The sequence below is a fragment of the Molossus molossus genome, unplaced genomic scaffold, assembly GCF_014108415.1.
Source record: "Molossus molossus isolate mMolMol1 unplaced genomic scaffold, mMolMol1.p scaffold_m16_p_16, whole genome shotgun sequence".
Classification (NCBI taxonomy): Eukaryota; Metazoa; Chordata; class Mammalia; order Chiroptera; family Molossidae; genus Molossus; species Molossus molossus.
In genome coordinates, this window is record NW_023425351.1 from 47,356,620 (window position 1) to 47,379,878 (window position 23,259).

A 23,259-nucleotide genomic window follows, 5' to 3' on the forward strand; every position below is an offset into this window, starting at 1 on the left:
CATTGCAAATCTCAATTTATTAGAATCAATCTTGGTGAATTTTATCTCCAACTACCCTGTGATCCATGCAGAATCCTTGGAGACTCAACATGGTTCCCACCTCACCTTCGTTCATCACAACCTGCTGGTGATCCCGCCGTCTTTCCTTGATTTCCATCTCTCCCCTCTAATCCTTCCCCATGCCTCGGGTCTCAGTGCAGAATCTTCTCATCCCCGATCTGAGCCTTTGGTCTCCAGTTTTGCTCTCACTTTCTCCAGTACAAACCCCTCATTGCCACTAGAGGGATGTTCCAAATCACAGATGGGACTGCTTGACTCCAAAGCTTAAAACCGAATGCTTCTCACTGACCCTGCAGTCAAGTTTAATCGTTCAGCCAAGTCCACAAAGCCCTGCACGACCTGCCTCAACTCTCGTATTCTGCTTGGCATATTACATTGCATTACAAATAACTTTAAAACTAAGTTATTAAATCAAGTGTCTTTGACTAATTATTGAAATTGATTTTATTTCAACTAAAATAACAAGGTGGTTAATAGACGTTTAACTAGACGTTTCATAGACGTCTGAATACTACATTGTTGTATTCAAACAATGTAGGTGAAGAAAATAAACATAGGCAGAGAGAGGTGTACTGTGCAGTGGCTGAGGCCCCCAACCTAGGGGCTTATTGGCTCCAGGGCACAAAGCTCAGATTCAACACTTGCCATGTGGTACCCTGAGCGATGTCCTCCCTCCCTCTCTCCCTTCTTTCTTCCTGTTTGATATTTTATTTATTTTTATATGATTTATACCCTATTTATTTTCTTTTCAAAATATGTTTTTATTTATTTTTTTTAGAGCGATAGAAGCATCGATGTGAGAGAGAAACATCTATTGACTGCCTCCTGCACACCCCCTACCAGGATCAGGCCCACAACCCGGGTGTGTGCCCTGACTGGGAATTGAACGAGGACCTCTCAGTCCATGGGATGATGTTCACTTCACTGAGCCACCCCAGCCAGGCTATTTCTTTTTTTAATATCCAGTCTTGTTGAACAGAAAAATTTTATTTTTCCCCAGTTTTATCGAGATATAATTGACATATAACATAGTGCAAGTTTAAGGTGTACACATGTTGATTTGATACACTTGTGAAATGATCACCGCAGTAGAACTAGTTAACACCAACATCACCTCACATAGCTAACTATTTCTTTTTTGTGGTGAGAACATTTAAGATTTACTCTCTTAGCAACTTTCAAGTATATAATACAGTATTGTTAACTATGGGCGCCATGCTGTACAGTACTCCAGGATTTATTAATCTCACAACTGGAAGTCTCTGTCCTTTGACCAACATCTCCCCATGTCCCAACTCCCAGCCCCTGGTAACCTCTGTTCTACTCTGTTTCTATGAGTTTGGATTTTTTTAGGCTGTTCATATAAGTGATATCATACAATACTTGTCTTTCTTTATCTGTCTTATTGTACTTAGCACAATGCCCTCAAGGTCTGTTCAGGTTGTCACAAATGGCAGGAATTCCATTTTTCTCATGACTGAATTGTATATATATCACATTTCCTTCATTCATCATATATCACTCATCTATAGGTGGATCCTTAGGTTATTTCCATATCTTAGCTATTGTGAATAATGGTGCAATAAACATGGGAATGCAGGTATCAGCAATTTCTTAACATCTGTGTGCCTTTGATTCCTCATCTACAAAGTGAGGACAGTGACTGTACCTAAACCACAGGGATGTTAGGAAGATTAAATTGAGATGATGGGCCCAGAGTGCTCAGTGTGTCACTCATACTACGTGCTTCATAAGCTTCAGCTCATGATGCATCATATGCCTTCTCATCACTGCTTTAGAGTGAGACAGTTCCCACTTTTCCCACATCACCACATCTCACCGCCAGAAATGTGATCATACGACACGGAAGGGGTGCCACCAGCTTCTCTGCCAGGTCCCTCCAACCCCAGACGCCCTGAGCATGTCCATGTCTCACCTGGTATACGGGCTCTCTTCTATCTCCTTTTTATTCCTTACTTCATTCGATTTTTATTTGGTCTTAAATCACTGGGCCCTGCTCCAATTTTGCTCAAAAAATACTTTGTCTCTACCTTTTGATAACATTGCTTTATTCATGGCAAAATGATACATGTTTGCATTGCTTAAGAAATCCCTGTTGGTGTAATGACAATAGTAGGAAAAATTCCTCAGGCTCTGTATTTTATCTGAACATAGATTTTCTCACCTTCTTTCTTCTGAAAGTGTCTCGCCAATGTGACACAAACATCCCTGGAGGATGAAGTGTTGTTAATTAAAATGTTAGAAGAACCCTGGCTGGTGTGGCTCATTTGGGTGAGTACTGTCCCATGCACAGAAAGATCAATGGTTTGGTTCCCAGGCAGGGCACATGCCCAAGTTGATAGTTTGATCTATGATAGGGTAGGAGGCAACCGATTGATATCTCTCTCACACATCAATGTTTCTCTCTCTCTCTCTAACATCAGTAAAAACATATTTTAAAAAATGTTAGAAGAGAAGCTTCTGGTCCAGATAGTGGTATGGGTAAATGCAGTACTCATATCTTCCCACAACCACATCCAATTACAACTAAACTGCAGAACAACCGTCATTGAGAACCGCCTGGAACAGAGCTGAATGGAAGTCCTACAACTAAGGATATAAAGAAGAAGCCACGTTGAGACTGCTAGGAGAGGTGGAGACGTGAAAGAGGTTGGTCCCACGCCCATGTGTGGGGGATAAAAATCTTGACTGTGGAGATGTCCCCCCCCCACCCTCAGGAGCGAGGGGTCAAAGCTCCACACCAGGACCCCCAGCCCAGGGTTCCAGTGCCAGGAAGAGAAGTCCCCATAACTTCTGGCTGTGAAAACCAGTGGGGATTGTGGCTGAGGAAGACTGAGGCTTCTAGAGTCCCAGGCAGTTCTCCTTAAAGGGCCCACACATGGACTTACTTGGACTCACTGCCTCTGAGCTCCAGTGCTGGGGCATCAGGGACATAGAGGCAGGAACCAAATTGTCTGGCATCAGGGTAAGGGCTGGAGGGGCAGCTCTCTCCCAGACCAACGTGCTGGCAGAGGCCACTGTTTCTTCTCTGGCCCTCGCCCATCAGGCAGGCACCATATCCGAGTCTCCATCAACCAGGCTCACACGGTTTGTCTGGCCCTGGTGATTCCCGGGGACCCTGCCCCACCCAGCTGGCGGGCTCACCCAAGCTGTTTCCAGTGGCTTTCCCATAAGAACAGCTTGTCTTGGCTCGTGCTTCAGACTTTCCTAAAATCTTTCAAACAAGCAGCATCTGGCCCTAGCGAGCCCCGACCTCTCACTGAGCGGCCCAGGCCTGGCACCAGAGGCAGCTGGCCTTGGTTCGCAGCGTGGCCTCTCCTGGGCAGCTCCAAACCCAGCAGTAGTCGCAGCCTCCTGCAGATCGCTGCAGAGCTCACGCCTGGTGCCCCAGGCAGAGCACGGGCAGCAGCTGACCTTGCCTGCACCTCCTGGGAGGCCCCAGAGCCAGCGCACCTGGGAGAAGCTTCAGACCACATCAAAGCACCACCCAGCCACCTCCACAAGTGACACACTCACGGGGTGGATTCAGCAGGCCAGAGAGCCCTGCTGGAGTAAGCCCTGCTCTGTGAGGTGGGTCCCTGCACAGCTGATCCTCCACAGTGCTCAGTCAGTCTTTGCAATCAATAGGGCCTGGGGGTAAATCCCTCCCGTTGAGGTGCCAAAAGCAAGCAAGGCTCAACTATAACAGGATAGTGTGTGCAGCCCCCAGAGGTGGGGTGGAGAGGCACACGTGGAGGGCCCAGCTGGGGTGATCAGGGAGGCTGTGCCACTGGACCCTACAGAACACCTACTACATTAACCACTCTACCAAGCCTGGGAGACATAGCAGCTCTATCTAATACACAGAAACAAACACAGGGAGGCAGCCAAAATAAGGAGACAAAGAAACAGGTCCCAAATGAAATAACAGAACAAAACTCCAGAAAAAGAACTAAACAAAATGGAGACAAGCAATCTACTAGATGCAGAGTTCAAAACACTGGTAAAAGATGCTCAATGAATTTAGGGGAAGAATAGATAAACTTAGAACTTTAACAGTGTAAATAAGGATATGGAAGTGCAGTATATTATACATATATGAACATATAAATATTATTGATTTTTTTAGAGAGAGAGGAAGGGACAGAGAGGTAGGAAAACTAATGTGAGAAAGAAACATTGATCGGCTGCCTCCCGCATTCCCCTCTACTGGGGACCGAGCCTGCAACCCTGGCGTGTGCCCTGACCAGAATTCAAACAAGGACCTCTCAGTCCATGGGACAACACTAATCCACTGAGCCACACCAGCCGGGCAAGGAGATACAATCTTTTTCTCTCTCGAGCATGCCCACCTTTACCCCTCTTCATCCTTCAGGCACATTTTGTTGGCTTTTCTTTCCTTTCTTTTACATCTGTAACTTGTTTCCTGAGCCCATGCAGCCAGCTGACTCATTTCTTTCTCTGTGACTTTCTAAATAAACTTTTGCTTGTTATAAAACATAAATAAATAAAAATTAAAAATAAAAAAGAACATGGAAACCATAAAAAAGAATCAATCAGAAATGAAGGACACCCTGAAATGAAGAATAATATACAAGAAATCAACAATAGAGTAGATGAAGCCAAGAATCAAATAGCGATTTGTAATATAAGGAAGCAAGAAACACCCAATCAGAACAGCAAAAAGAAAAAATACGAAATAACGAGGATAGTGTAGGATCGAAGGACATTTTGATGGCTGCCAGATGAGAAGGGTTTTGGGGAGAGGGATGAAAAAGGTGAAGGGAGTAAGAAGTACAAATTTGGCCCTAGCCAGTTTGGCTCAGCAGTTAGGGTGTCAGCCTGTGGATGAAAGGGTCCAGGGTTCAATTCCCAATGTCATGCAGGAAGCAACCAATCAATGTGTCTCTCACATCAATGTTTCACTCTTTCTCTCTCTCCCCTCCCCCCTTCCACTTTATCTAAAAATCATTGGAAAAATATCCTTGGGTGAGGATTAACAACAACAACAAAAAGAAGTACAAATGAGTAGTTACAGAATAGTCACGGGCATGTAAAGTATAGCATAGGGAATAGAGTCAATAATATCCTAATAACTATGTATAGGGTCAGATGGGTACAAGATTTATTGGGATGATCACTTAGAAAATTATGTAACGTCTAATCACTGGAGTGTACACCTGAAATTACTATAGTATTGTATGTCAACTCCAATTGAAAAATTAAAAAAAAAAAATTTAAATGTTAGAAGAAAGTACTTTTTTAGTGTCTACTGAACTAGAAAACCTAGCTTGAAGAACAGTTCTTTTCCATGCTTTCCATATTAAAAGTATACCACCTGTGGGGAAACTCCACACTGCTGGTGACACAAATAAAATGCTGCAGTGCTTTGAAACACCGCTGGTGGTTCTCAGAGAAGTAAATGTAGTTACCATATGGCCCAGCAATTTTGCTCAAGGAAATATATCAAAAGAAATGAAAACATGTCCACACAAAAACCTGTACACAAATATTCAGAGCAACGTTATTCATAATAGCAAAGAGCAGAAAGCACCTAAATATCCATAACCTGATGAACGGATGAACAAAATGTGGTATATTAATACAATGGAACATTATTTGGCCATAAAAAATGAAGTCCTAGTCCAGCCCATGTGGCTCAGTGGACTGAACACCATCCCATGGACTGAGAGGTCCCAGTTCGATTCCTGGTCAGGGCACAGGATTGGGTTGCAGGCTCGCTCCCCGGTGAGGGTGTGCAGATGGCAGCTGATCGATGTGTCTCCCTCAAATTAATGTTTCTATCTCTCTCCTCCTTCCTCTCTCTAAAAAAAATCAACAAAAAAAAATTTTTTAAATAAAGTCCTGATACCTGCCACAACGTGGATGAGCCTTGAAAACATTAAGCCAAGTGAGAAAGCCAGTCATGAAAGATCTCACACTGTATGATTGCATTTATATGAAATATCCATAAGAGGCAAATTCACAGAGACAGTAAGTAGAATCATGGTTGCTTGGAGCTGGAGGGGTTGGAGAGTCAGGTAATAGCTAAGGAGAAACATCTGTATCAAAAATAAATTAATAAAAATAATTTTAAAAACACCATTGAAACATATACTTTAAATGGCTGCATTGTATTACATGTGCATTATATCTTCTTTTTAAATGTATCTTTATTTAATTTTTTTTTTTAATTGATGTTAGAGAGAGAGAGGAAGGGAGAGGGAGAGATAGAAACATCGATGAGAGAGAACATGGACTGGCCACCTCCTGCATGCCCCCCAATGGGGATCAAGCCCACAACCTGAGCATGTGCCCTGACCCAGAATCCAACTGGCAACCTCTTGGTGCACGGGTCAACACTCAACCACTGAGCCACACTGGCCGGGCTATGAATTACATCTTAATAAAACTGCTACCAAAAAACCCTACCCCATGGGAGCCATTAATTACACACAGGGGTGGGGGGTGGGGAGACACACAAATAATCAGAGAAAGGTTTTGCCCTCCAGTTGTTTATAGTCTCAATGGGGAGATGGAATATGAAAAAATAATTATAATAAAGTATTCCGACTGTGATAACAGGTAGCACGTATACTTTTATCATAAACACTAGTCCTGAAAGTGTTAAAGGGAGGTGAGCCCTGGCCAGTTTGGCTCAGCGGTTAGAGCGTCGGCCTGCGGTCCGGAGAGACCCGGGTTCGGTTCCCGCTAAGGGCGCGTACTTCGGTTGCAGTTTGTCCCCGGCCCTGGTTGGTCGTGCAGGTGGCAGCCACTCTATGTGTCCCTTCACGTCGATGTTTCTCACTCTCTCTCCCTTCCTCTCTCTCCCTCCCATTCTATCTGTACAAAAAATGGAAAAATATCCTCGGGTGAGGATAAAAATAAAAAAATAAAAAAAATAAAGGGAGGTGAAATTGCTGAACTCTTTGGACGAGGCCCAGGGAAAGGACAGTGTGAATTCAGAGGAGGCCTGGCTTGAAATTAGCATCGGGACGGAAATGTGAAGATGCTGATAGACAATAATACTTAACGCGTGGTGAGTGCCAGGAACTCTTCTGATGTTTTAACTGTTGTAATCATCTCTGCAGCGGGAAGCATTGTTAGTCCCACTTCAGAGCTGAGGAAATGAACACAGCACCATTACATAAATTGCCCAGAGTCTCATGAGTGACAAAAGGCAGGTCTGGAACCAGGTCATCAGGCTCCAGAGCTTGAGCCCCTAGGACAGCCGGCAGCACGGGAAGCTCTGAGGAAGGGGCCCCTGAGGAGGAGCCAGCACTCGGCAGAAGCTGGGAGAGGGAGGGCAGAATTCAGAGGACGGGTTAGCAACGTGAGGGCTCCCGAGGAGGAAGAGTCTGTAGGGGCGACGGGAGTCCCCGAGCCGATTCTGCCTGGGAGGGTGGCAGATGAGGGGACAGAGGAGGGAAGCACATTTGGCATTTTCAGGGAGCATGAGTTCAGTGTGGAACATCCTGGGTGGGAGGTGCTCAGGCATGTGTCCACTTTAGTTGCAGACAGAATGACATGCAGACCTGACGTCAAGGAGCAAGCAAGGGCAGGAGGAAGATGTGGCAGTCCCCTCGGAGAGGATGCCGGAGGGATCCTGAGGTTGGCAGAAATGACCGGGGACACAGAGCGAGACCTCCACAGGAGCCTCCATAGGAGCTCGGGAGTACACAAGTAGCAGGGAAACAAGGCAGTGCGGAGCCCAGAAGAAACCTTTGCAGCGGCTGTTTCTGGGTGGCATGCTTGCATGTTGTTTCAGTTTTCCTCCAGTTACATTCTGTTTTCAATATTTGCCAAATTCTCTATAACAAAGCCTGACTTTTATAAAGAGAAACAAAGGTGTTGCAGACACGTGACACAAATACATGTATACGCTGTATGAATTAGCACACCGACCGGTGATGGTCTTCTTACTAGACTGAACACGCGATGGTCAAAGGCCCATTTCTCTACAACTACAGCAGATGGAAATTCCTAGGGTTATAATTTGAAAGTTTCTGAATAAAGATTTATCACAAATGCTCCACCTCCCTAATTAACTAGGAGGAGAAGGAGGGAGGGGAGCAGCCGGTGGCTTTTTCTTTGTTTCTTCTTGTTCTGTTTCTCCTCTCCACTCCTCCTTCCTCTCCTCACTGACCCGAGGGCAATGCATCTAGAGAAACCAGTGCATGGAGAGGATAGCCTGGGCCAGCGTGAGTGAGTGGGTGGAAAACAGAACCTGCCCTTTTCCAACCACTGGGTCATTAGCCACATGCTCCAGGGATCTCGGTAGCTACCCCGAGTCTCGGCCAATGGCTGCTGCCAGGCACTGTCTGGCCCCAGCCTCCTCCTGAACCTCTTTCTTCGTCTTCTGGTCTTTCTGGTCACCCAGGGTCCTTTGGTTGCCCCAAATCACCTCAAATCCCCATGTATTATTTCAAGATCTGAAATGTTCCCTTCTTTCCCCTGCGTCCAAGGAGCCACATGCCAGAGCTACGGATCTGTGATCCCAAGGAGGGTGGACCCCAGGTAGAAGGAGGCCTGCTCCTCTCAAGACTTACTGCCTCTTGAAAGAGGCACTTGTTTAAATACCCAGTTCTGGGTTAAGCATCTTATACTCATTTGCTCATTTGGTTAAGCCTTGCTACAGCCCTGAGAGGTAGGAATTGCCTTCCTGTTTTACAGTTGAGGATACTGAGGCTGAAGGATGTCAAATGACTCTCTAAGGTCACACAACTGGCAAATTCTTTTTGGTAACATGGGAGAAGATACAACTTGGAGCTGGAGGTCTTACATTCAGCCGCTCTGGGCCTCAACCCCCTACAGCCCGTTCTCCCTTCTCCAACCTTCCATCTGGTGTGATCTGCTTCCCAGTCTGGGGCCCCAGGTCATTAAGTGAATCATTACTTGGAGAGATGCAGAGGTCAGCAATATCAGTCAAGCATTTAGGAAATCCAAATCCATACAAAACAAAACAAATCCCATCAAACTGTTAATTATAAATTAACAAATGAAATGCAGTTGCATTAAGCTCATGTGATGTTCATCAGTGCGACAATCGACAAATCGCTAATGAAATAACGTTCCCCTAAAAGATTTCTAAGACAGGGCCCACAGTAGTGCTTCTTTGCCTTCCTACAACTATTACCCACAGGATAATCAAGATGTGACTATCATCCAGCAAACCAGCTGGTTAGAACACCACAGTCCCAGCCCACCTTAGATAGTTTCAGTATTCGTTTAATTTCAACATCAGCTGCTTCTAGATTCACTTCACAAAATGTTCCTCTCGCTTTACCTAATATTTGAAGAATGAAGAGAGCTTAGAGGAGGGAGAACCAATAAAGGATGAAACTTTCTTTCATATTTTTATATAAAACCTAATTGTTTTCCTTTGTTTTTACTGCTGATTGAGTTCACTCCCCTTTTATTTGTAGTTAGCCAAATAAAATGCATTTACCTTTTCTAATCTGGGCTCATAAATCAATTCTTTCAGCTCCTAATTACCTTGGCTGTTCTCCCTTGAAAACCTTCCAGTTTATCTAAAAGCTTCTTTTGCTAGGAAGACAGCGTGTGCTGTCTCAGGTGCAAATGTGATAGAACATAAATTGAGATAAACTCTAAGCAACAGTGGGGTCATAATTTTACATAACACAGGATTTTATTTAAGAATGTATTTGATTGTAAATCACTATTGAAAGCGTTTTCTTCCTTTTTTTTTTTTTCATTTCTAAGCTCATCCTGAAACAAGTGACTTTGTTTCACTAAAATTAAACACAGGACTTACTCAACCCAAGTAAAACAAAGGAGGCCAACAGCGCATTTGAGCTGTAGGGAGAAAAACGCTGACTGAATTTTCAGCTTTCTCATAGTCACTAAGACTCATGAATACAAGTTTCATGACCCATAATTTATATTTCAACTCCAGAAGCACATTCTTCATGCTCATCTCCTGGTTGGTCTCTCCAAGTTTGAAATACTAATCAAAACTTCATCCTTCTAATTGTGCAAACCAGACTTAAGAGCCACCCTAGAACTTGACCTTTCTTCTTTCCTACATCCCCAAATCCAGTCAATCAGCAACACCCCTTCCCCCAGGCAGGCTACCTCCTACACATTCCATGAGTCTCTAGTCCCTGCATCTCCACCTCCCCTGCCGAGGGCCACCTTCATCTTCTGACTGGACTAGTAGCCTCTGTAATGTCCCCTTGCCTCCAGGCATGGTTGCCACTTCCAATCTTGCATTGACTTCCCTTTGCCTTTAGGATGAAGAAAAGACAATTATAAGGTCCCTGAATGATGGACTTTATAGATATCTCTCAGCTTTTTATTGATTCACTCCCCTCCCAGCTCATTCCCCCACTCCAGAGACACTGTCTCTCCTTCCCTTTGGAGAGCTCTGAGCTCCTCTGTGTCTCAGAGAGATGACACTCATGGCCTTTCCTCCCAGGCCCTCCTGTTTTAGTCCAGTGAACCTTAACCTTAGCATCTTCTAGGGAACTTTTATACCTTCCCCCAGAGATTCTGATTCAACTGATGCAGCTTCATCTCGGTAAGCCTTGTGACTATTATGGTGCCTGGTACATAAATATTCTTTAGATGTTTAAGGGAGAAAGAAAGGGAAAGACCAATTAATTTCCCCCAAAAGCTATGAGTAGGAATCATTATGATGGTTCACTTTTACAACAGCAAAATGGAAAAGCAATGTAATTGCATATTAATGTGAGATTTCTTTTCTCAAAAATATTGCTATCCCTGGCCATGTAGTTGCCTGGATCCTTCTATGAAAATGTTAATAAGGACTGTGTTCTCTGAGCGCATTTGAAAGATGAATGCTCAATTTTGTCCAAAGCCCATTACCTAATCAGTATTAACTAAGACTTTTAAAACAACAGAACTATAGTCTATTTCTACAGCCATGCCTCAAATAATTTCTTCTTTTTAAAAAAAGATTACATCTTGTTTTATTTTAGGCTAATTTTAAAAGTCTTTACATTTTATCTGACCAGGTCCCTAGGGTTCAGGAACTCATGACCGTCACCAGAACGTGCACTTTCTCCATGAGATGAACGAGACGTAGCTGACCCGTTGTAGTGTCCGCCCTCAATTTGTTAGACATGTGAGAAAAGGAGCCCAGAGTGGTGAGGAGTCACTTCTGGGTCACTGCTGAAGCTCACTTAGTCAAATAACCCACTACAAACACAGTTTGGTGATGGGACTGGCGACTTCACAGAAGGGAAAGGGACAAACCTCAAGCATTCACTCGACAATAGCCACAGTCACCAGAGTGAAGTCTGCAAGCCCAGAAGTCTGTCGCATCCCTTTATGGCTCGGGCGGGGATGGACTGGAGCGCCACCCCTCCAGCTGTCTGCCGCTGAGAACAAAGACCACGGATTCCATCTCTATCTCCCCTGGCAGTGGGTTCCCAAGAATCTTTGTTGACTGAATTAACAGAACCTCACCATCAACTCGGAAAATCCTTAGTTCAGGGTTATTCTGTATTAGATGGTAGTGACAGGGTCCAGAATATGCCACTGTCATAAGAATCATTCCAAGTTGAAGGAATTTGAGAACAGCAACCCCCCCCCCCCCAATTCTCCAATCTGCCTAAAAACAGACCCTCCCAAAAGAATTCAGTTGTCACAAATCCCCTTCCAATCCCCTTCCAAGAAGTGTCACCACCGGGGCAGACTGGCTCATCGCCTGAGACTAGAAGCTGGACCACACCCACATGGCCCTGGTCACATAACTGTGGTGTCTCCCATCGTTCTTCTAAAGCACATTCGACCTTCCTCAAAGTCGTGTTTCCCATAGTGCCTCTCTCCGCCTCCTCTCCCCTGTAAAGATGGAATGTAGGCCCCACCTTCTCACTGCCTCCTTGAGTCATTTTTTCTGTGAACTTGCATATACATGAATTTTAAAAACGTGTCTTTTCTCTTGCTAATTTGTCTTTTCTCGGTTTGATTTGCAAACCCTAATAACTAAACCGAAGAGGTTATAGAGAAAGTTTTTCCTCCCCAGCAGTAGCACCACGAGCACCGTCATGCCTGCACTACTTGTGTGTGGCATTGGGAACGTCCGTCCAGCTAACGAAGGACGGAACGGTGGTGGAATGGAGCGCGGAAAGCCCTCAAGCATGGAGGCCGAGAGAAGGCATGTCCTGGATCCCGTCAAGTTCCGAGGAATCGTTCCTAACTTACAACACACGCCACAGGGCCGAAGCCTACTTAACATTGGGCAGTTTCTGATTCACATCTGAGGTGGGTGTTTTCCCTCCTCTAATTAATAGTGTAAAGATTAACTTTGCAATCAATAAAGAGCCACCTAAGGAAACCACAGAATTATAAACTCAGAGCTGGAACACACAAGCTAGCACAAGAACGTTCAGACCCCAGCCTCACCAGCAACTAAGTGCTTGTTTGAAAATATTAAGAAATTCCGTTTTTCCTATGAAGTTGGCATTGATTTTTTTTCAGCTCAATATTCACAGGTAGCTAGGATGCAGTGAAATGAGAAGTAGAATGTATTGCTCGTAGGAGCAGAAAGTAAAGGGCAATCTGGATGTATGTATTAAACTCCTTTAAGAGGTACCTACTACTCACTGGCCCAGTCGTTTCTCTCCGAGGGGTGATTTCTTTTTTTTTTTTTTTTTATCCTCACCCGAGGATATTTTTCCATTTTTTTGAACAGATAGAGTGGGAGGGAGAGAGAGAGAGAAACATCAACGTGAAGGGACACATCGAGTGGCTGCCACCCGCACGACCAACCAGGGCCGGGGACAAACTGCAACCGAGGTACATGCCCTTAGCGGGAACCGAACCCGGGTCTCTCTGGACCGCAGGCTGACGCTCTAACCGCTGAGCCAAACTGGCCAGGGCCCGAGGGGTAATTTCTAAGTCAATCATCAAGACTCTATTACATCACGTTGTTAAACACAAGCAAAAACAAAAAAATGGAAACCGCCAAAATGTCTCAACACTGAAAACAAGAGAGCGAAGCTGTTAACAGTTTGGGAAACAAGATAAAAAATGGGTGAGGGACTTGGAGGGAAGGATGAATTTGGTTTGGAACATGCTGAGTTTGAGGTGCTTATGAAACATCAGACTTCAGAAAGGCAGAAATGAAAGCCAGGAGGGATCTCAAGACCAGAAAGGTTTGAGACTCGTACTCTGGAGAGGGTAATGAGGTCACAGAGCACGTTCTTCAATGACAGTTAAGGTCATAGAGAAATGTTTAATGAACAAGGCTGACTCCAAAGAGCATGCTCAATTTAGTCGAAGAAAAATGTTTATATGCCCCACCCCCCAAAGAAAACAACCTGGAAGAAGAGAGAGCAAAATGTTTAAATTATAGGTGATTTAAATATTTTTCTTTGTATTCTGTTTTTTGGTGTTTTTTTTTAAGCAGTTTATTCATTCAATTAATATATATCGAGCAACGATAATGCTGCAAAATTTTCCTGAGGGCGGAATGATGAGTATATATTGTTTTTTGTGTTAATTTTTAAAATATAGTTTTAATTGAAGTTGTTCTTCTAACCAGTGCTTTGTTTTACAAACTAGGACATGCTGACAGGTCTGAGAGCGGCAGTGACTTCAAGGTCAGACAGTCAGCCCGCAAAGGCTCTGAAGCCCAGCCTGGCGCTCCAGCAAGCCCAGGAGGGGAGCTGGTTTGCGACCAAGTTTCCTGAGCACAGCTCTTCTGCAAGGTAAGAAGCTCTATAAATACAACCATCAGCGTGTGCTTAATCATATACCTTCCACCGCCTTAGTACAGGTAATCGTCTTGATGGCATTTTCCCAAGAAGTTTCAGGACAAAGTATAATTTTCTTTCTTGATAATTTTAAGGACTCTTCGTCCTTTACAAAAAAAAAAAAAAAAAAGTGCTCTGGGTGTTTTCCCAATTAAAGATAAAAGATTCTTCCTCCAGCTGTTGATGCTGCCAGGTTTTTAATGCAAGTCCGCCCACTCCAAGCTGCATGTATATCTAAATATAAATATAAATATAAATAAATATATAAATATATATATATATTTGAAAACTGGCTGAGCTCTTATCACAGGATATAGTAAAAACAAAGTCATAATTCTTTTAAGTTTATCTAACTTACAATATCCATTTGAATAAAAAATCTCATTGTCTTTCCTCACAGATATTAAATTAAAAGACCACTAGACATCTAGTGTAGACCAACAAAATGAAATATGATTTCTTTCAAGTAGAACATTATTTCCATTAGTCATATCAGATAGAAAGCTTTTACATTTAATTAAATAAATTAATTATAGGCTTTAAACCAATCTCTCACATGAATTAGATTTACACAATATGCAACCTTTGGTTGACCTATATGTCATTTTCTAAATTGGACCCCAACACAATCTAGTAATCAATAAGTAGAATATCACAAATAGTATCCCTACTATTTGTCAGGTGTTATAAATGATCAGTTTGGTGTATGCAAAAAGCAAAAAGCCATTGATCCAAATGTCTAGCCTTCTGGGGCCCATCTCCTGAAAGCATTGTGGATGAAAACGGGGTTCTCCAGAAAGTAAGCTGATCATAAATTCGAAGCGGGGTAGGTCATGGTGGTTAGTCATGCCCCAGCAATATAACATTTTTAGTATAAAAGGTCTGTCTTTGACTTCAGCAAGCCCTGTCCATTATTTTGTGCATTTAGGTTAACCTCGAAAGAAGCACAACCACCCCCAGGAGGGCACTTAATCTTGTTAACTGCCCTGCAAACCTTGCTTTCCCCCACCTTCTCATCACATTCCTTTCGTTCCCTCCTTAATCTTAGAAGCATAAAAGGTACTACAAAACTGTCGTTCTCCAAAGCAATTTGAGATCTTACTTCCTGGTCCTTGTCATAAGTTTGGCTCAGATAAACTCTTATAAAAATTCTTTACAAGTTGGGACATTTCTTATGTCGGCGTTTATTTGGAGTAGCAGCAGAACTCGGATGAAGCCCAGCCAGGATAGAGTGGGGCCCTGGGCTCGGGGCCCTGGGCTGGGTGCAAGCAAGGGCCCGTGGTGTCCCACCAGCTTCGCACTGGGCGAACTGGGGTGAGCTTTCTCTCTAAAGAACAGGTCCATGACTTGATTATTTATTTATGAGTTTATTTGAGTTGTTCTTAGAAAATCCTCGAGGTGGATAAGGGTTGAGTTAATCCAGGAAAAGGAAAAAAATTGGTTGCTGCTTTTAATTGCTGCTTTTTAATTGGATGGCTTAGCAAGAGTCTGAAGAAAATCTTTACTGGTTAAATGAGAGACAACTCTCTTTAGCTCCAAAAAAGAAAGGACACTTGCTTTTGGAACCCAAATACCCAATGGGGTGACAATAATTTTTACAGATCTGGAGTGGCAGAGATGGGCACCAGGAGTTGTCCAGCGTGATAACTCAGTCGATCCCGGAGAAGCCCCAGGATCTCCAGGGAGAAGGCAGGGCACCCTGGAAGGCTGCACCCTGAGACAGAGATTGGGCCTGTGCCTTGGACGCGTCTAGTAAGCTCTCTCTGGGCCCTGCTCAGATATTCTTAGGTGACTGAGCATCTTCATGGTGTTGCCTGAGGAAAAATTTCCTCTAGGAAGTGAAGCAATCCTATCGGCCATCCACTACGTTTGGCGCATCCAGAGATGTGCAGGTTTTCCCTAGAACTTTGTACACTGTACAGAGCGCGAAGGAAAACCTAAAATTAACATGGGAAATTGTGCCTCTGAGGCTGACAAGCCCCAGCATAGTCAGCATCCCTTTAATAATAAGGTGGCCAAGAGAGGGATCCTTTGATACTTCTATATATTTTATATATGTGCATATATATATATACATATATATATACACACAGATATATATATATATGATTTATTAATTTAGAGAGAGAAGAAGGGAGAGAGAGAAAAAGCGATGTTTTGTTCCATTTATTTATGCATTCATTGGTGGCTTCTTGTATGTGCCTGGGGATAGACCCCAAAACCTTGGCATATGGGGACGACACTCTAACCAACTGAGCTATCCAGCCAGGGCCTAATTGGTCTCTTGAAGATTCAAAAAGAGGATTTAGATAAATGGATCAACCTATGATCATTCAGGTGTCAGCTCAATTCTTTGAGGTATTAAAAATGAATGTCCTTATTTTAGAAAGGGGAAGTCATTTGAGACTTGACTTGTCAAGAAAAGATATAGATTGTAAACAAAATTTGAATCCAACTGTTCTTTTATAAACTAGTGAGTTTTCCCCATGGGGAAAGAGTCTCTGTTTGTGTTGGTCTGTGTATATCACACATTATGTTGTAAGTGTAAGATAACTTTCTACCTCCTATTGGTATAGCTAAAATTTAAAGGCAAGAGTTTTGTAAGACTGGGTATCCTTAAATTCTCAGAAATATAGAAACTAACACAAATGCTGTTCAAGTTCATGTGATCTAAGATTACTTTTTAGTAAATAAAAGTTGGTTTAAGTCTGTTGGCTTATATAAATGGACATATCTTTCTTTTACCTGGACTTACAAAAAATAATCATTAATTACTGAACATAGGTTTACCTAGTTTGGGTTTGTGTAATGTATTTGCCACTAAAAGAGCCTATGCTTCTGAGGTTATAAAATATCTTCACAAATCTGCCAAATTAAAGAATGGTAACTGTACATACCTCTTAGTTTTCATTAGAAACTGGGGTTTTAAGGTTTAAAGTCTCAGTTTGTTTGTTTTTTATCCTCACCCGAGGACATTTTTTTTATTTTTTGTTCAGTTAGAGTGGGAGGGAGAGAGAGAGAGAAAAACATTGATGTGTTTCACATTGAGTGGCTGCCACCCGTACAACCCAACCAGGGCCGGGGACAAACTGCAACAGAGATACATGCCCTTAGCGGGAACCGAACCCGGGTCGCTCTGGACCGCAGGCTGACGCTCCAACCGCTGAGCGGAATCGGCCAGTGCAATGTCTCAGCATTTATAGGAATAACTTTATGGTGTTCCAGAAGGGTCCCTGGAACACCTCCAAATTTTGTCTTTTATGTTGAATGGCATGGAGAGCACTGTAGAATAAGTGATGAAAAACTTCTAGGCGTCCTGTGTGGGAAATCCATGCCTGCAGAGTAAATAAGGAGTCAGGGCTCCCGGGACCCCAAGAGGGCAACTTGCTTCTTCCCTGCTCCACGGCAACCTCCATTCTGTTGATGTTTTGCATTCTTTCATGCATCATAGTGAGTTTAAATTCGATGAAGGAAGTATGAGCTGCCATTAGAGAAAGGAGACAACTTACACTGTTGCCAAGGTTTGATAGAGTCACTTCAAGAAAATGCCAAATTAGCCCTGGCCGGTTTGGCTCAGCGGTTAGAGCGTCAGCTGCGGTCCAGAGAGACCTGGGTTCAGTTCCCACTAAGGGCACGTACCTCAGTTGCAATCTGTTCCTAGCCCTGGTTGGGTCATGCGGGTGGTAGTCACTCGATGTGTCCCTTTCACATCGATGTCTCTCTCTCTTCCTCTCTCTCCTTCCCACTCTATCTGAAAAAAAAAAATGAAACAAATGTCCTCGGGTGAGGAAAATAAATAGAAAGAAAATGCCAAATTGGTAACTGCTTCTTTTCACAGCTGGCTCCCAGGAGAAAGAGACTTCACCGACTGGTCCTGGTCAGTTTGGCTCAGTTTGGCTCAGTGGTTGAGCGTTGGCCTGGGGACCAGAGAGTCCTGGGTTTGGTTCTGCTAGGGGCATGTACCACCAAAAAAAAAAAAAGATAAAGTTCACCAACTGTCACCTGGAGATTTTGTTCATTCAAAAGACACTCTTTAACCTCAATGGCAGGAACCTCACCAGGCACCTAACCGTGAGCGGACATTTCTCCCTCTCTCTGACACTCGTCTCCACCCACAACAGACTTCAAAGGCTCCTCTAGGGTGAGAAGCTGCTAATATCAGAGGTAGACAGCTATCCCAAGACTTGGACAAAGCCTGTGTCCCTTCGGACTAATATTTATTTATTTTAATTCTTTTTAAAATATATATATATTTTTATTTTTATGTATCATTATTATTTTTTAGAGAAAGGGAGTGAGAGAGAAACATTGATAGGAGAGCAAAACACCGATCAGCTACCTCCTGCACACCCCCCGACTGAGGACTAAACTTGCAACCCGGGCATGTGCTCTGAATGAGAATCAAACTGGTGACCTTTCAGTGCACGGGACAACGCCCAACCAACTGAGCCACACTGGCCAGGGCAAGAATGATATTTAAGCTCAAAAACAAATTGTTTGTTTTCACCTGTCTACTAATATTAGTCATAATAACAGTTATACTTGTTCTTTGGCTTCTTCTATATAGTCTGTCAACATAAGAAACGTCCAAACCTATAACAATTTTTGAGTTTGAGCCTGTGGACCAAAGAGTCCTGGGTTCAATTCCGGCCAAGGGCACGTACCTCGGTTGTGGTTCATCCCTGGTCCTGGTTGGGGTTGTGCAGGTGGCAACCAATGGATGTCTGTCTCACATTGATGTTTCTCTCTCTCTTCCTCCCTCTCTCCCTCCATCTCTATCTGAAGATTAATGTAAAAATGTCCTCGAGTAAGGATTTAAAAAAAAAGAAAAGTAATCTCACAGGGTGATCTGATAAATTCTTAAATGGGCAGGTCACGGTGGATAGTCATGCCTCAGGCATATTTTTAGTTTACAAGGTTTATCTTTGACTTAAGCAAGCCCTACCTATTGTTTTTGTGCATCTAGGTTAATACCTTTGAAATAGGCATAACCACCTCCAAGAGAACACATTATCTTGTTAATTATCCCGTAATCCAATCCTGCGTTGCTTTCTCCCACCTTCATATAATCTTCTTTATGCTCCCTCCTTAATTTCAAATGCATTAAAGAAACTGCAAAACTGTCATCCTCTGAAGCATTTGAGATGTTGCTTCCTGGCAATTGTAGTCAATTTGACTCAAATAAACTCTTATACAAATTCTCTATAGGTTTCAATGCTTTTTATATCAAAGCATGAAATATTTTTATCTCTGTGCATTTCAGGTACCCATTTCTGCATCCTTAGAAATGATGTAGAAATGCCTCACAAACCTAATTCCTGCGATGTGCATTTGGATAACCTTAACTGCCTCACATCGGGAAGGTGAAAAGCTACTGTATTTCTTAAGGATGACTCTGCTCTATTTTTGAGAAAAGCCATCTCACATTAACACACAAGTTATACAGGTTTTTCATCCACTATTTGCTATTCTGATGACTCAAAACCTTAGATATTATATCAGTGAGCATATCAGGAAGAAAGACAGCCTAGTAGGTATGATCTCTATTGATGGCAGGCAGCCTTGACTTTGAAGAGCCACTTGGTCACTTGTTAGGTGTGTGACCTTAGGCAAGTGACTTAAGTTTCAGTTTCCTCAATTGTAAAAAAAAAATAGGTAATGGTCTCTGGGATTGTAGGAAGATAATTCACAGTTTGCCATGGTGTCTGGTACATAGGAAGTGCTTGATAAAAATAAATGTTACTTAGCAGTATTAATAAGATGTTTTTCAAGTTTGATATATACAATACAAGCAGCATTTACAAAAGAATTATTTGTCCCTATTTCCCCAAATCAGAAACCTCAGGAATTATTGTGAAGACTCTAGAAAAAAGGACAAAAGTCTATAATGCCTTCCTTTCAGCACAAGGGCCAATATTCTAATGCTGCTGTTTACCTATGGCTATACCTCAGCTGTTCCTGGGGTTGGAAGTGAGCATCTCCTAGGATCCAAACAACTCTTTTGTAGTAGACTTCTGTAGCTTAGCCCTCTGGGAGTACAGTTTAATATTCAAAATGAATTCAGTATTTGCTACATCTTTGACCTTAACATCACTGACCATATTGTTTTCTGCTTAAGATCCTAAGCTCATGAGGAACATGTTTTTGTTTAATGTTTTGATCATTGTTGAGTACACAAATGCCTGGAGAATCAGCTGGCCCCTAAGTCCTTTCAGATGTTGGCAGCAGACTATAGTATGTTACAATGACCTGCCTTCTCACTATGGAACTGTAAATCTGTCCATGCCAGGAATCCAAGAATGGCCAAGGAGCAGATGGAAACTAAGGCCTTGGGCCTTGGGGCACACACAGATACTCTTGAGAAAGGGAAGGAATGTCCCTCCCCCACAGTGTTCCAACCCCTCTTCTTGGCTGCTTCCTCCAGAAACGATGAGAGAAAGGGAAACGATGAGGGGAAATGTTGCTAGTGGGTCTGGCAAAGCCATGGTCAGAAATAGCAGCTCCCACTTGGCAAAAGAAATGCCCTGCCATCCACATAGCATGTTGTTAATGATGAGTCTATGATAACAGAAAGTGCTTGTACTGTAACTGAAAACAGGTTAGAAAATTTTATATACAGGTATACACACATACTCATACACACATACACAATGCAATCTCAGTTATGTAAAATAAAGCATATTAAAAAGCATAAAGGCAGTACACCAAAATGTTGGTTGTCATGTGGGGGATTCTAGGTAATAGTCTCTTTCTACTTTCCTATTATTTTTCTAATTTTAAAATAATTTTTATTATTTTGGTATCTGAAAATTTTACATCAAATGTAAAAATAAGTTAATTAAAATTTGGCAAATTTCAGTTTTTAGCAAAAGGGAAAGAAATAAATGTTCTGTTTTCACAACAAACAATAATCTGTCTTACAAAAGACTCTGACCATTGCCCTGATGATGAAGCTGGCAATTAGTAACTAGGAGGAAGGCTTCCAAATGCTGATGTGGGCAACCTACCCCAGTCCCCTCTTCTGGGTCAGATCATTCTTTTTTCTGTTAAATAGTCTGATTAATCATATATGTTTGGGAACTGTGAAGGGGAGAGGTATAAGGAGAATAAAATTGTTAGAAATCAGTAGGGTAAACAAACTATGGTAAAAAATGCTTTGAAGCCCGGCTGGTGTGGCTCAGTGGTTGAGCATTGTCCTATGCACCAAGAGGTCACTGGTTCGATTCCCAGTCAGGGCACATGCCCAGGTTGTGGGCCAAATCCCCAGTGGAGGGCATGCTGGAGGTGGCCAATCGATGTTCTCTCTCATCAATGTTTCTGTCTCTCTCTCCCTCTCTAAAATCAATAAAGAAAAGAAAGAAAAAAACAAAACAAAACTGCTTTGAAAGCCTGAATGGTCTACACTTGGACTAAATAGCTGTATTTGTTTCACACATAGAGTCACCCTGGGGAAAAAACCTCAAGCACACCGTTGAGTGAAGAGTTTAGGCCTTAACGGTATCAATAATTTTGCTTTGGGAGGAGGGATTTCCCTCACGAAAAGCAAGGACACAAACCTCAAGGAAGTCTGACTGAGTGAAGTTTTTTTTTTTATCCTCACCAGAGGATATTTTTTTCATTTCCTGTTCAGATAGAGTGGGAGAGAGAGGGAAGAGAGAGCAAGAGAAACATCCACATGAAAGGGATACATCGAGCGGTTGCCACCCACACGATCCAACCAGGCTGGGGACAAACCACAACTGAGGTACATACCCTTAACGGGAACCGAACCCAGGTCTCTCTGGACCGCAGGTCAACACTCTAACTGCTGAGCCAAACCAGCCAAGGCCAGTGGAGTTTTAAGTATAGTTCTAATAAGGCTGCCCTGCTCATCTCCTGATCTTGCTTACATGAGCCCTGGAGAACGGGTCAAGGTTCTATTCACTCGCCTGAAGCCTGTAGGTCTAGGCCTTTAAATGCAAGTTCTCTCACCTGGGAATAGTAATCTGATCCTCCTACACCATCTCTAGAGCTGTTGCTGCTCAAGCAGCAGGAATCTGAGGCCGTATTTAATATCCCCGGGGCCAGGACAGGCAAGAGATGGGACCAGGGTGCCTAGATGCAAGTGCGAGTGCCCCGGAGAGTGCATCTAGAATATTTCTCTTGGAAACCCTTGTCAGGGCTGTGATTTTTCTACTGGAGGGTGGAGGCAAATATTGTGGACAGGCTAGCTTCTAGCCCACTCAGACTCTCATTTCTCATCACACACTGCTAAATCTGAGTCAAGGCAGTAACCAGGTGAAGGTATTTTTCATTTGGTTCTGGCTGGAAATGGAGGATAGGGAGCAATGTCTGGGAGTGACGACAACATAGCATGGAAGGCTTGTGAATGCGTAGAACACCAATGAAAACGGGAGGCCAAGAGGATATACGGTGTGGAGGAATGAGGCAGGGGAATAGATTGCCTTAAACTTGTCAAATTACCCAGATGGAGGCAGCTGGTTTAGCCAAGTGGGCCGATGCCACTGAGAGGGGGACCCTGGAAGAGGGAGCTCAGCGTGGAGAACCTTAATCCCAGATCTACACCCGCTCAGGGGCTGCAGCTGTCCCTGCCCACGCAGCCCCTCCGCGCTGCGCAGGTGCAGGGTGGCCCTGCTCTGCACCTGCACCCCCGGGCGGCTGGAGAGGGGGCCAGAGGGCTCCACCGGGCGCCCGGGGCGAGGGAGCGGCGGGGTGGGTACCTTGGTGCCCTGGTGGAAGTCGTCGACGGACCTTGTGCCCATGAAGGGGAACTGCATGTGAGTGTGCGTGTCGATGCCGCCGGGCAGGACGAGCTTGTCTGCAGCGTCGAGGACCCGCAGCCCGGCGGGCTCCCCCCCAGGGGGCAGCAGGTCGCGACCCAGCGCCCGCACCACGCCGTCCTCCACCAGCACGTCGGCCACCTGCGAGAAGTCGTCGTTGACCACGCGACCCCCGCGGATCAGAAGCCTGGATGGCGCTGCCATGGCAGGGGGCGCACGGGCTCGTCGGGGCGAGCGGGGTCAGCGTGCTCCGAGATACCCAAAGACCGTCCCGGCCGCCGGCTCAGGCTGCAAACGACGGGCAAGTCCGGAGTCCGGAGCCCAGGCCGGTTTATCAACTGGCCCCCGGGTGCCGGCTCCACCCCCGGGAGGGCTGGTCGGCGCGGAAGGGCTGGGAGCGAACAGGAGGTCGGCACAGCTGTGACCCCACACGCTGGTATGACGCCCTGAACCCAGGTGTGCATCCAGCCCCTGCAAGGGAAAGATCGTGGAGTTTTAAAAGTGAAGGACTAGTTAGGGAGCAAAATCCACCTCATGGACACACACACACACACACACACACACACACACACACACACACACACACGGTGGGGAAGGAGGCTGTAGGCGACCACCACCGCAGCAGCAGCAACGCTGAAAACACCCACACCGAGACAGACAGAATCCCTAGATCTGGA

General features: G+C 44.1%; 1 protein-coding gene across 1 annotated transcript in view; it reads right to left on the reverse strand.

Annotated features, from left to right (window-relative positions):
- Positions 1-22,786, reverse strand: part of DPYS (dihydropyrimidinase) — a 98,559-nt gene extending 75,773 nt beyond the window's left edge. Inside the window, exon 1 of the mRNA XM_036264151.1 lies at positions 22,523-22,786. Within this exon, the coding sequence (XP_036120044.1) occupies positions 22,523-22,786 (264 nt within the window). The remainder of the gene's footprint in view (positions 1-22,522) is intronic.
- Between the last annotated feature and the right edge of the window lie 473 nt (positions 22,787-23,259).